A 12,251-nucleotide genomic window follows, 5' to 3' on the forward strand; every position below is an offset into this window, starting at 1 on the left:
GCCTCCATGAAATTTGGGATTATGACATTTGTTAAATGTATTTTGATCTATCCTATTCCAGTACTGTTAAACAGGAAAAATGTTATACAGCAGTTACAGATGCAGAAACAGATGGACAGGAGCATGGCAATGAGCATGTTCTCATGTAAAAAGAAAGAATTGGAAAGCACCAGAAAATACTGTGACGTATAAATTCTGAATGACTCTGTCTTTTTATGACCTGAAGTATGAAAATGTCTCAGTTTTCCTTCTTCAAACTACTCTAGGCTGATTTCACCAGTCCCTTTGCATCTGCACCCTGCATTGAGAGCTGTGGGTTGGTTCGTTGTTTGGGTTTTTTTGGTTTGTTTGTTTTTTTCTTTCTGTGAATGTAGGTGTAAGGAGCTTGGAATACAACCTGGAAGAAATTGATGAAAGGGAAGAGACGAATGTGCAACAGAGAGAGTACAGTGAAAGTACAAATACCTCTCTTGGGATAGGAGAGGTTACTGCAGCCTTCAGCTCTGCCGAGGTACCACTGGAAACTGAAAAAAATGATGCTGCTTCATCAGCTCCAGCTCCTGGCAGTGTTTCTGTAGACAACTCGCAAAGCTTCCAGGAAGAAAAACAAGAAAATATGAGCACAGATGGCAAGTAAGTACGTTCTGTGACAAAGAAAGGAGCACTGGGGAGGGAATGAGGGAGGCAAATAAAACGTAGAGTGCTGTTTCATTGTGGAGTGCAGAACAGAGAATTGTGAGAGAGGAATGAGCTTAATATGCTTAGCTTTCATTGTAGCACTCATCTGTGCACAGTAATTCATGAAGCTTTTCAACAAAAATGACAAAATGTTCTGCAGGCTATTCTGTGTAAGCCTCCTTTTCCTTACTACTCAAACAGCTGGGCCCCAGAAGAGCTGAACCTGGCTCTAAAATACCCAGCATATTTACTAGAGCAGCATGCTGTGAAAAAATTTGGATTGATTAGTTAAATGAAAACTTACAAATTCATTCTTATGGTTGGGGAAAAGCAGGTAGCTTGGCCATTTCTGTTCTTCTGGGCACAGTTATCTATTGCTTGGATATTTGTTTTGGTTTTAATTTTTTTTTTGTCTTTTCCTTGTATTGACCTGGCTCCTGATCTGCTCTTAGGAAAACAAGTTAATTCTGCCTTTAAAAAAAATAAACATGTTAATTTCCTTATTCAGTCTTTCTTCCCTTCTGGTGATACTATACCTTTGCCCTTCAGCATGTTTGTTAAACTACCTGACTCAGCAGGTTTCCAAAGTGAGTTAGTGCCTGCTTGAAATAAATGTTGATTGTCCAGAGAAGTCCCATTGTGTTAATGTAATTCACTATTTCTCTGTTCCCTGGGGCAACTAAACTGGCTACTATTCCCAAATCAAACTAAAAGAATTATTGTACTGAAGCCAAAATGTGTGACAGCCTTAGTAACCAAGAACTTTCATGGTAGTACGTAGAGCTTTGACTTGTATTTCAAGGGTCTTTTTTGTCAGTCCAAGGCCAAATGGGGCTTTGCAAAAATCTTTGGTACTCCGTCCTGACAAGTATTGTGCCAGTTGCTTTGGTGTCTCTGCTCTAATGGGGATCTGCAAGGAGAAGGATCAGCCAAGTGTTATTTTTTTTTTTAAGTTGTGTTGAACTTGCACATTATCAGACCGGTGTTATTGGGCCAGTTTGGCCAGTTGTCCAGGGGATGTTTCCCACCCCCCTCCACTAACTTGTAATCGCCTGTCATGGTCTGTGATCCTGGTGAGTATCACCGAATATGTGCTGCTCTCTAACCTCAGAGTTTGGCAATCATTTATTTTCTGAAATATCACAGGGATTCCAGAATGATGGCTAGGGGGTTTCTTTGACGTTATATTTCTGGAAACCTCTTGATAATTCAGACCATTTATATAAGATCTAGTTACTTTGCAGAAATGCTTTTTAATCAGACCAGGGATATGTGTAATATTCCAGTCAAACCCACTGATTTCTATAATGATACTCTGGTGTTCTGTGGTGGTGTGTGTTTGTTTGTTTGTTCGTTTAACAGTTCAGTCTGTGAATACATGTAGTTCAGTCCTTCAGCTGTGTTCAAGGGAATGGAGATAGGCAAGAGTACAGAGTATAGGACTGAGCTTTAACTTTCTTCCAACAATAATTTTAAGAGTATATGCTCCTATTTAGTGGTTTATTGGACACTTACAGTGCATTTTGGATTGTACAAGCAACATGAGGTTGGATGGTTATTGAGGAATTTAACATTTTAAATGATTCAAAGCAGGTATTTCAGCTCAAGGCACTACTTCCTGACAACCAATACACTTGATGTGACGAATTGGAATCTTCATAATCGCAGCATTTGTAACTACAGAAAATAAAACTATCTTAAACAGAGATACAAGTTTGAAGTTCTAATAATGTTTTTGAAGAGAAATTTTAATTATTTTAAGCCTTTAAGCCTTTTTCATTTACCTTGTTAAGCCAAGGACAATATTTTCCACCAAAAAGATGAGGGTTTTATTCAGCACTTGTGCAGTTCTCTTGTCCCCCGTGATCTGAAGACAGAAATCGTATGCACTTGCAAAATGTTTGGTATGCAAGTAACATGTTTGATGTGTGCTTCTTTGTTGTTCTAAAGGTATTTCTTGAAAGAGACAAAGTTTTTCATCACTATTTTGAAAATATAGTACTGCACAGTTCATACGCAGTCAGCATCTTGTGCAGCTTCCTCTGTATTGTGGCAGGGACAAACGCAAGGGCATGTTTCTGAATGCTGGGTGTGTCAAAAACACTTCACACTAAGAACAGTTATGTGAATGATAAACCATTGCGGCTTCATTGAAACTTGAGTCGTGCAGTTTGAACAAGCCCCTTTCCAGTAACGAGTTTGGAGGGGGAGAAGAGAAAGGAAAACTGATCGTCTGCTTACACAGAAGAGAGCGAAGCTGCATGTCATTTTGGTAAAATACCATAGCAGCATTTCCTCTTGTTAAAAAAAAATAATAATATATCTCTTCTGTTGAGTACTCCAATGTTTGGCTGAGTGATTCTGTTTTGTCCATCTGTGTTTGGAGAATATTGCCAGTTCTCTTGTATAGTTCCTAGTGTTTACTGAAAGGAATGATACCAGCATATTTAATGTACTGTTGTGCTTTGCAGAGGACTACAGACTGAGATAAGCAGTGAGCAAGCTGCATTTGAAAAAGACAGGAAGCTTAGAATTTTGGATCAAAATAAAACTGATGGTGAGTAGTTCCCACTCATTTTTAATACTTCAAAGCAAGGTTGAAGGGAACTTTTCTATTCCTTTGAAAAAAATGACAATACAATCAACTCTTGAATTGCTAGTATGAGATTATTTGCTTTGTACTTTCTATAGCTCTGGCGTATCCTCTTTGAGGTGAGGTGACAAGAATTGACTGCAGTTTTGGATTTTGGGGGTTTCATTTTTAATATTTTTTTATTATAGTGGTAGTGAAAGCTGCATTGTGCTGTTGTAGGGCAGTATGGTTGGAGTGGTGTGGAGGAGAGGGAAGGCTGGACGGAGTCCTGGCATGGGGTGTGACATGGGCATTGCACCCCAGCAGGGAAGGAGGGGTCATCAGTTGTTCTTTGCTTACTAAATTAGCATAAGTTTTCTGCATGAAAATATTTTAAAACACGAATAAAACAAAGTGACATGCTGATTTGTAAAGAAGTGACGCCATCCTGTGCATCTGATGGATCATAAATTTTTCTGCGGATTTAGTGACCTGACTGATTTATTTTAGCCTTTTGTGACACTGATTTTCAGATTTATATATTAGGCCTTCCATAGTCTTTTATATTCAGCACACCTCTCTTTATAAATCATAACAACATACTGCATGAGTCCTGTTTATATGTGATATAAGTTTTAACTGCCATTTTATAACCTACTTGAAATGAAGACTTCTTTCTTTTTTTTTTTTAATACCACACCAAATGATTGTTTTATATTTAAAACAGTTTGACGCAAATATTGCTGTGTTTTGGAGAGGACTATGTGTTTAGTCTGAGGGTAGAAAATTGAATTATCTGACCTGCTAAACAGTTGGAAAAATAAAGTTGGAAGATTGCTGTTGTCCCTATGTTTTCCAGTTGTTCCCATGTACAAATACATAAGGTGTAGTTGACACATAATATTTATAAAGTTAAAACTAAGGAACAGAAACCACAAAAGTATGGAAATAACTAAGAATTGCATCTAATTTAATATTGAATAGTCCTTGAGCTCTTGAAGTCACTGATGCCCATATAATCAATTGAAATTCATTAGCACTTTTAAAATGTTTCTAGAATAGGTTTTCTTATTAAGTTGATGCATGACACCAGTAGCCTGTTAATTAAGGAAGAATACCTGAGTTAGAATACTATTATTTGGCAATACTAGTCAAAGATACGTATATCTTAAATACCCTTTAAAAGCAAGTGTTAAGGAAAATCTTAATATTAGCGAGGAGGCAGTCCTTGTAGTTAAATACATCGGATGTGGGGCTTTGTGATGTAAGGGGGAAGACTGAATCTTTCTGGCATTTGTATTAATTTTGGAATCTCTCTTTAACTTAAAGATCACAGTGATACAAAACTCCTTACAACGACGGAAGAAAGAAAAGAACTTCAGACAGCCAAAATTAAAGCAATCGATTTTAGAGAAAATAACAAGCTTGAAGTTGACAGACTATCAAACTGCCAGGCATGTAAAAATGACATCTCTGCAAGTCATAGGAATTATCCTCAGCTGAATCCAGAAAAACAAGATCAGAAAACAGATCAAACCACCCTGAACGCTGTAAAAACTCAGGATGTTGCAATCCAGACAGGTACATCGGATAGCAGTTTAGGAAGGACTACACAGAAACAAATTGTTGTTCCTCAGGACTGTGAATCATCCACATTCAGAGGACTGGTCCCTCAGCACAACACAGATACAAACAACCCCCTTCTTCAAGTGACACATGGAATACAAGAGGATGAAGATGATTCAATGGAGCAAAATCTTGAGAGACAAGAAGTTACCCATGAAAAAGTAATTTCCATAAAAGATCAGAGTCACATTTGTATACATGAAAGTAATTTTGCTTCACCAGAAACAACTGTAAAAATTGCAGATGGCTCTCCTGTAAAAGGTCACCCTCTTTACAGACAGGACACCAAACCTAAACCCAAGCCTGCAAATGAAATTACAAGGGATTACATACCAAAAATTGGAATGACTACTTATAAAATAGTGCCTCCAAAATCCTTAGAAATAATGAAGAGCTGGGAATCAGAAATTCTGTCAGATCATAAGGAACAAGAGGTATCTACTTTGGAAAACCCTCTGAAGCATGAAGACCCCAAAGAATTCCTAGTTCAAGCTGAAATTCCTCAGCTTCCAAAAAGTGTGGGTCATTTACAGGCTGGTTCCCAAAATGAACCTGCAGCAGCAAATGATCTGCTAGACAGAGTCAACAGGGTTTCTGAACGTGTGATATCTGGAGCTGAGATTACTACTGAGAGCAATCAGGTGGAAACAGAGTCTTCCAAACAGCGTGTCCCATTGATACTAAGCTTGGATAATACAAATGCTTCCTCTGAGACTCAGGACAAGGCAAATGCATTAAGTCCTACAATGAAGCCTAGTTCTTTTTATCTGCAAATGCAACGAAGAGCTTCAAGTCATTATGTGACATCTGCAATTGCCAGAAGTAGTGTTTGTGCTCCTAATTCCATTCAAAATGAAGTTAAGAATACAGAGATGGGAAAAAAAATCTCACCACCTGATCCAATTTCTTTGTCTTTACGTAAAACAAATACTTCCTTTCCTCCAGAACATGAAGAAAAAGTTGATAGAAAAGAAACAGAACCCTCCGCTTCTCCTGTTAAAAGCAATAAACCTTCAAGTTTTCCCTCCTGTCCACCAGCACCACTGAACCTTAGAACTCTAAGAACTTTTGCAGTTCCAAAGCCGTACTCCAGTTCGCGACCATCCCCTTTTGCTCTTGCTGTCTCATCCGCAGTCAAAAGGTCACAATCATTCAATAAGACACGTACAATCGCTAGCCCTGCACCGAGAGAGGAATGTCCTGTTGAACTCTCCCCTGCTGCTTTGGCAGCTGAATGCTCTTCAGCTACCTCTGTGCCTCAAGTGAAAACCCCTTCCTTACAGACCATAACAGGCGGGTCACAAAATAGTCTAATGGAAAAGGTAAACTTTATTTCCAATAGTGGTTGGTTGTTGATCCACTGTCAGTCCTGTGAGGAGCAGCTGAGGGAACTGGGGTGGTTTAGCCTGGAGAGGAGAAGGCTCAGGGGGGACCTTATCACTCTGCAACTGCCTGAAAGGAGGTTGTAGGCAGGTGGAGGAAGGTCTCTTCTCCCAGATAACAAGCAATAGGAAAAGAGAAAACAGCCTCAAGTCGTACCAGGGGAGGTTTAGATTGGATATTAGGAAAAAATTTTTCACCAAAAGGGTTGCCAAGCATTGGAACAGGCTGCCCAGGGCAGTGGTGGCGTCACCATCCCTGGAGGTATTTAACAGACATGTAGTTGTGAGACTTGGGGACATAGTTTAGTGGTGGGCTTGGCACTGCTAGGCTTACAGTTGAACTCCATGTTTTCCAGCTTAAATGATTTTATGATCTAGTGCAACCAGTCTAGAGACTACTGTCTGAACTGCTTCCTGGTCAGAAAGTGCTGTATTCACAGTGTGAGCACCTTGTGGTGTCTAGCAGTAGCACAGCATCATAATGAAATACAAGAATACATGGAATGCAAAAGTGAAAACCTCATTCAGGTTATTGGAAATAATTATTTCTTGTCATAATTAGCATCCCCCACTTCAAAGAACACTAAACCAAATAGAATCATTTATAGGCTGTGTACCTATTTTTATGTCTAGAGTGCTTATGGTTTGTTCTTTATGGTTCTGTGTTGGTTTCTTAAGTTTAATTCTGAGTAGTGTGATCAGTTTGGCTTCAAGTGATCATGGCACACACACACTTGAACGGGGGTATAAAATTTTCCTGGAATAATTTTCTGAAGGAGAAACTATGTGCTATAGTGGAGATGTGGCTGATCTCTGAAATCTTGAACGAAGCAAACACCAGAAAGGTGGCACTGACATGCAGCCTTGTGCCAGGTTGACTTCATTTTCCATGTATGACTAATCCAGATTAAAGGGTTTTGTTTTGCTTTTCCTGCCACTTCCTTTATAGAAAGGCAGCAGTGTGAACAGTGAGCAGAAGAGTCAGGCACAGTCAGGTGTTTCCACTGACCACCCACTCCCTGTCACTAAGAGACAAACCACGATGCCATTCCAGCGCGCTGACCCAGAACAGATCCACCAGAGCTTGCTAGCTGCAATCCGCTCTGGAGAAGCTGCTGCCAAATTGAAAAGGGTGAGTTTTCTTGGTTGCATCCCTAACAATGAACTCATGGTGCTTCCTTCAAAATTGCCATATTAATGCCTGACACTAAAAGCAGTTAGCTTCAGCACAAAGTGCTGCCAGGAGGTCTCTTTAACAATGGGAAAGGAGGTAGGGAAGAGCGTTCAGTTTTGCAGACTGAACTTGCACACGCATAGTTTCATACGTCCATGTTTCCAAACAGTACAAATCCAATGGGAAATATTCCTGAAATTAATTAGAAATCTGTTATCAATTCAGTATCTCTTCCGTAAAATCGGGAGCATAATTATTTGTTTGTGATTCTATAGTTTGGAGTAGTATGGTTTTAGACACATGCTAAGCAGCTTCACCCTAGACCTGATATAGCTGCAATCTTTTGCCGGCAGATGACATACCTGAGTTTTGAAGGTTGTATTTTTCTATTCATTCAACTCTATCAGATCCTTAATTCTTCAATGTACTTCAAGCCTCCTGCTGCTTTTTGGTGTCATTAGTGAAGTATTTCTTGGTGTTTTGTCAACAGTCCCGATAGTACCATCTTCCCCCACCCCCTCAAGTTGAAACTGTGGCTTAAGTTTTCCTTTCTCTCCTAAAATTCACCTATACTTCTCTCATTGGGCAAAACATTGCACACTTTAAAAATCTGCATTGTTTTAAATTTGTAACCAGGGAATTTATTGAGTGTCTCACACAAAGCTGTCTTGACCCAGCATTAATATTTTGCATTATGTATTGAGGAATAGTTTCTCATTGCAGAAGGTTAAAGAAATTCAGTAGGTTTTGTTTTTCCTCCCTTCCCACTTGAAACTTGAAAGAAACAAATGATATGTGGTGGGTGGATGCAAGGAGTGTGTTTGTTGTTTGTTTCATGGAACTCTGTTTCCCTAGGGTTGAAATCTCTTAGTATGATGGTTGATGTTAGAACAAGCCGTTTCATATGTAAGGTTTTGCTTCAGTGTAGCACTGCAACAGCCTCTCTGAGGCTTGTAGACCTCCCATCATTTCTACACTGAATAGGAAGATTCAGTTTCCCAGAAAGGTTACAGGCATGCTCAAGTAGTTTTTTGACCTCTAGTCCATAAAAGTGGTACATAATACACCATAGTGTTACATGTCACTAACCACAGCCACTTTAAAAACAGGGTAAGATACAGAAAATGCTGTATTGTTCAGTCCACTAGAGGTCAAATCTATCTGTTCTACCAGAAATATTGTTAGGATTTTGTTTGTGTATGTTTTTATTGAGGGTGGGGTTTTTTCCCCTCCAATGCATAATTACATTTTCAATAATACTGAACTTTATTGATTTTGTGTAGTGTGTGAACTTTTGTTTTATGATTCTATGGAAAATATGCATAAGCATGGCTGTTGGCCCGGTAGCTTATAACTGTTTTAAAACATAAAGTTTATAATGTGCTTTTCAAAATCCAAGAAGTCTGTTTTTACTAGAAAGAAAATTAAGCAAAACTTCATGATGTGGTTATTCATTCTTTTTAAATAGAAATGTTTTGGGGTAGATTTGACCCATATACTCTTTGTCACTCTAGGTACAAGAATGGCATTGGGAAGAAGTGAGAGATGGTGATTAAAGTCCTTTTTCCTCTCCCTTTCTTTTCTGCGGGCAGGAGATATTCTTTCTCAGTATAGTACATGTTGAGACAGGGGGTGAGGCAAGGGCTAGACTTCCTAAAGAGAAATTACAATAATGAAAATTCTGTAGCCATGAAGAAAAGCTTTCTGCAACACAGAAACCCAAAACAGGCTTCAGAAAAACCCTGAAACAGGCACACACAAAATGCAATGAAGAACCCACTGAAATTTTGCCAAACATAAAACTGAACATGCTGTTCTTTTTCACTCTTACCCAAAGCATGTGTGCTGTGGTACAGGTATGTCTGACGACAGAAAGAGCTTTTTTGGCCCATGGCAAATTTAATAAAAACATGGTCTTATTTTGTGTTTAACATGGAGGACTGGCAGTAGGACACAGAAACAAAGCGTTTTGTATCAGTAACTTATTAGCACCCAGAAGTGATTTCCAGTATTGAGAGGACTTTTTAAATGCATTCTCCTCATAGCTTCCGCTATCGTTCTGCACTCATTAAAAGGAGTAATGATGTGATCCATTTGAGTTGCGAAAGAGGTCTGTCAGGTACTTGCTTCTCTTTTTACCTCTTAACACAATCTCCCTTCTTTCAGCTCTGTGAAAGAATCGTTAGAAAAATAAAATGTTGGCACCGCTAGCCAGATTCTTTATTTTTCCCCTATTTTACTTAATATGTTGTGAATATGCAGTGCTGAGATCTGTGGCCTTTTGTGTTGCTGGTCTTTTCTGTTCAATAGGGCCCTCAGTAATTACTAACCTAAAATGGGTCAAGTGAGGTTTCTTTTTAACCATTTTTCTTTTCAGAATGTTTTCATTGTGTTTAGTAAACTGTGTGCTGTGGTATGTGGTTTGCATAGCTGTTGAGCATCCACAACTCCCATGACCTCCAGCTGGAGCTGTTCGTTATGCAGCTCCCTTGAAAATCAGGTCTTTGCTATCTATTCTAAAAGTTACGGTTTGCTTCTGATAAAACAAACATTACCATGGTATAAAGGAGCGTTAGAAGATTTTATAAGAAAGCAGCCCTGTGTAATATTTTATAAAAAGTGTTTGGTTAAGTGATGTTTTTTCAAGTATTTCTTTGCAGCCAGGTCTGGAGAAGGACTAAAGTTATGTGTGTTTTCAATAATTACACACAGAACTTTTAGATACAACAAAGTATGTTTTTAAGTAATTTCTTATATTACCACTTCCATACCATCTGTGCTTTGTTCAGAAATCATATAGGAGATCTTTCATTGCAATGAGAAAAGTGCTAACTGAAGGAACGTTATTTTTCTTTCCTTGAAGTAATACTGTGTTACATACTACAAAGAAAAGAATCTGAAAAGTTAGGTTAATATTTCTTTTATCTTGTTTTCCTCCCCTGCCTCCAGGTTGGTCCTCCATCAAACACCATATCTGTCAATGGAAGAGCCAGGCTTCCGCATTTGTGCTCCACAGAAGCAAAAGCTAATCACTAGATGCTGTACCAAATATTTTGCACTTTACTACTGCTTCATAGGCCAACTTAATACTAACTACACATTTTTGAAAGTGTAAATGCAAGTATATGTTAATATATTTTTGTCAGTTATAGGAATTTAAAGCTGGGTCCTTTGATGCCTTGGAAAGGTTATTAGAATGTGTAAATTATGTAATATTTTGCCTTTTTCTCTTTATAAAGCTGACTATGCTGCTAAAAAGGTTTAAGAGAAGGTGCAGATGAGCTTTCCTTATGTTAGAATGAGAATCAAAATTTCTTGATTTTAGCCTTCGAGACTGAACAATATGTAGCACTATGCTGAAAATTACAGATTTAAAGCAATCTAAGAATTTTAGATCATTAATTTTCAATTGTTCAATTTAACAGATTATATGCATTTAAATCTGTCACATGCTGCCTCCATAATCCTTAGTTAAATTAAATTTGTAATTAATAGAAAAACTTAATTATAGATTGTTTTGTTCCTTCAGCTGAGAATAGTTGGGATAAAGATCTTGATTTTTCTAATATCCTTCAATTTTTTCCTGGTAGCACACACAGAAAAAAAAATCAGGACATAAATTATTGGAAATTTTTGTACTACTTTTCTTAACAGTAGCACTACATGACGTTTCTCATCTACTCTTTGAGCACCTGTATATAGTATTTACCTAGTGCTCAGATAAGCAATACTTTTTGTGAACTAGGTATATTTTAAAGTAGTCATCAGCATATAGTCACTTACTGATAAAATGAAAATTCCAATTTTGATATGTAATGGAATACAAGAATATTTTTTTCACTGGAAGTGTGACTAAAGAATGAACTGCTTTGGACTTATTAATGTAAAATATTTTAATCTTAAAACAGCACAATAACACACTTATAAAGCATTCTTGTGTCTGAGAGTGTCTATTTATAGATTAAGCATTAAATACCAAAATGGCAATATATATTAAAAGAAAATGCTTCATGTTATGTTTTATCTATTTTTCATTTCTTGTCAAAGTTATATATTTTGGGGAGCGGGTGGAAATACGACCACACTCATGAAATAGCTACGCTGTGGATGCATGCAGCAAGTGCTGGGGTATTTGCTATATTTTCTTGCTGGACTTGATTTAAATAAACATAATTGTGTTTAGTTTTTATTCTTTAACAATATATTTATTTTGTACTTTGGAGACATTCTGTAACAGTTTCAGAAACTGATCTGTATGTGTATTTCAAAGGGTTATTAATGGTTTGCTGCCAGGTTTTTGTGCAATAATCGCAAAGAGGTCTCTTTACTTTTCTAGTATAGAGGCAATTATTGATTACAAATAACAGTGTTAACTTAATGCTGAAACCCTTCAAGGAATGTTTTAGTAAATAAAAATTCATGAAGAGCTGATGAACGTTTGTTCACTGCTGTTCTCTCCTGCACCTTAGTCCCCTGTCAGCGCCTGTTAGCGCTTCCTTCTCCTCCTTGTTCTTGCCTGCAGCCAAGGGCTGGGGGAATCCACGTGGTAGTTCAGAAGATCTGCTTCAGGGTGCAGTTGCAAAAGAACGCTTCGTCCTTCACTTGAAAATAGTGAGGCAGAAGAGGTAAGCTTTTTTCTGGTTTCTAACTGGGGCTTACATTCTAGATTCACTGTGTCTTGAGGGACAGACTTGAAAATTGTACCTGGCTCCCAGGATTCTAGTGTCTGTGTTCATCACGGTAGTTGAAGCCCGTGTTTCAGGCGTTGCTGTACGACATGCTGGTCTGTAACTGCCACAGAGAGGTTGCACTGGGAAAG

At 38.1% G+C, this 12,251-nt stretch overlaps 1 protein-coding gene across 5 annotated transcripts in view; it reads left to right on the forward strand.

Annotated features, from left to right (window-relative positions):
• COBLL1 (cordon-bleu WH2 repeat protein like 1) overlaps positions 1-11,863 on the forward strand; it is an 86,473-nt gene extending 74,610 nt beyond the window's left edge. For all 5 annotated transcript variants that reach the window (XM_055812168.1, XM_055812170.1, XM_027782725.2 and 2 more), the window contains 5 exons: positions 375-633; positions 3,150-3,235; positions 4,580-6,198; positions 7,208-7,390; positions 10,382-11,863. In XM_055812168.1, coding sequence (XP_055668143.1) covers positions 375-633; positions 3,150-3,235; positions 4,580-6,198; positions 7,208-7,390; positions 10,382-10,468 — 2,234 coding nt within the window. In that variant the 3' untranslated portion in view covers positions 10,469-11,863. The remainder of the gene's footprint in view (positions 1-374; positions 634-3,149; positions 3,236-4,579; positions 6,199-7,207; positions 7,391-10,381) is intronic.
• Positions 11,864-12,251: the final 388 nt, after the last annotated feature.

This window comes from Falco peregrinus, chromosome 8 (assembly GCF_023634155.1).
Source record: "Falco peregrinus isolate bFalPer1 chromosome 8, bFalPer1.pri, whole genome shotgun sequence".
Classification (NCBI taxonomy): Eukaryota; Metazoa; Chordata; class Aves; order Falconiformes; family Falconidae; genus Falco; species Falco peregrinus.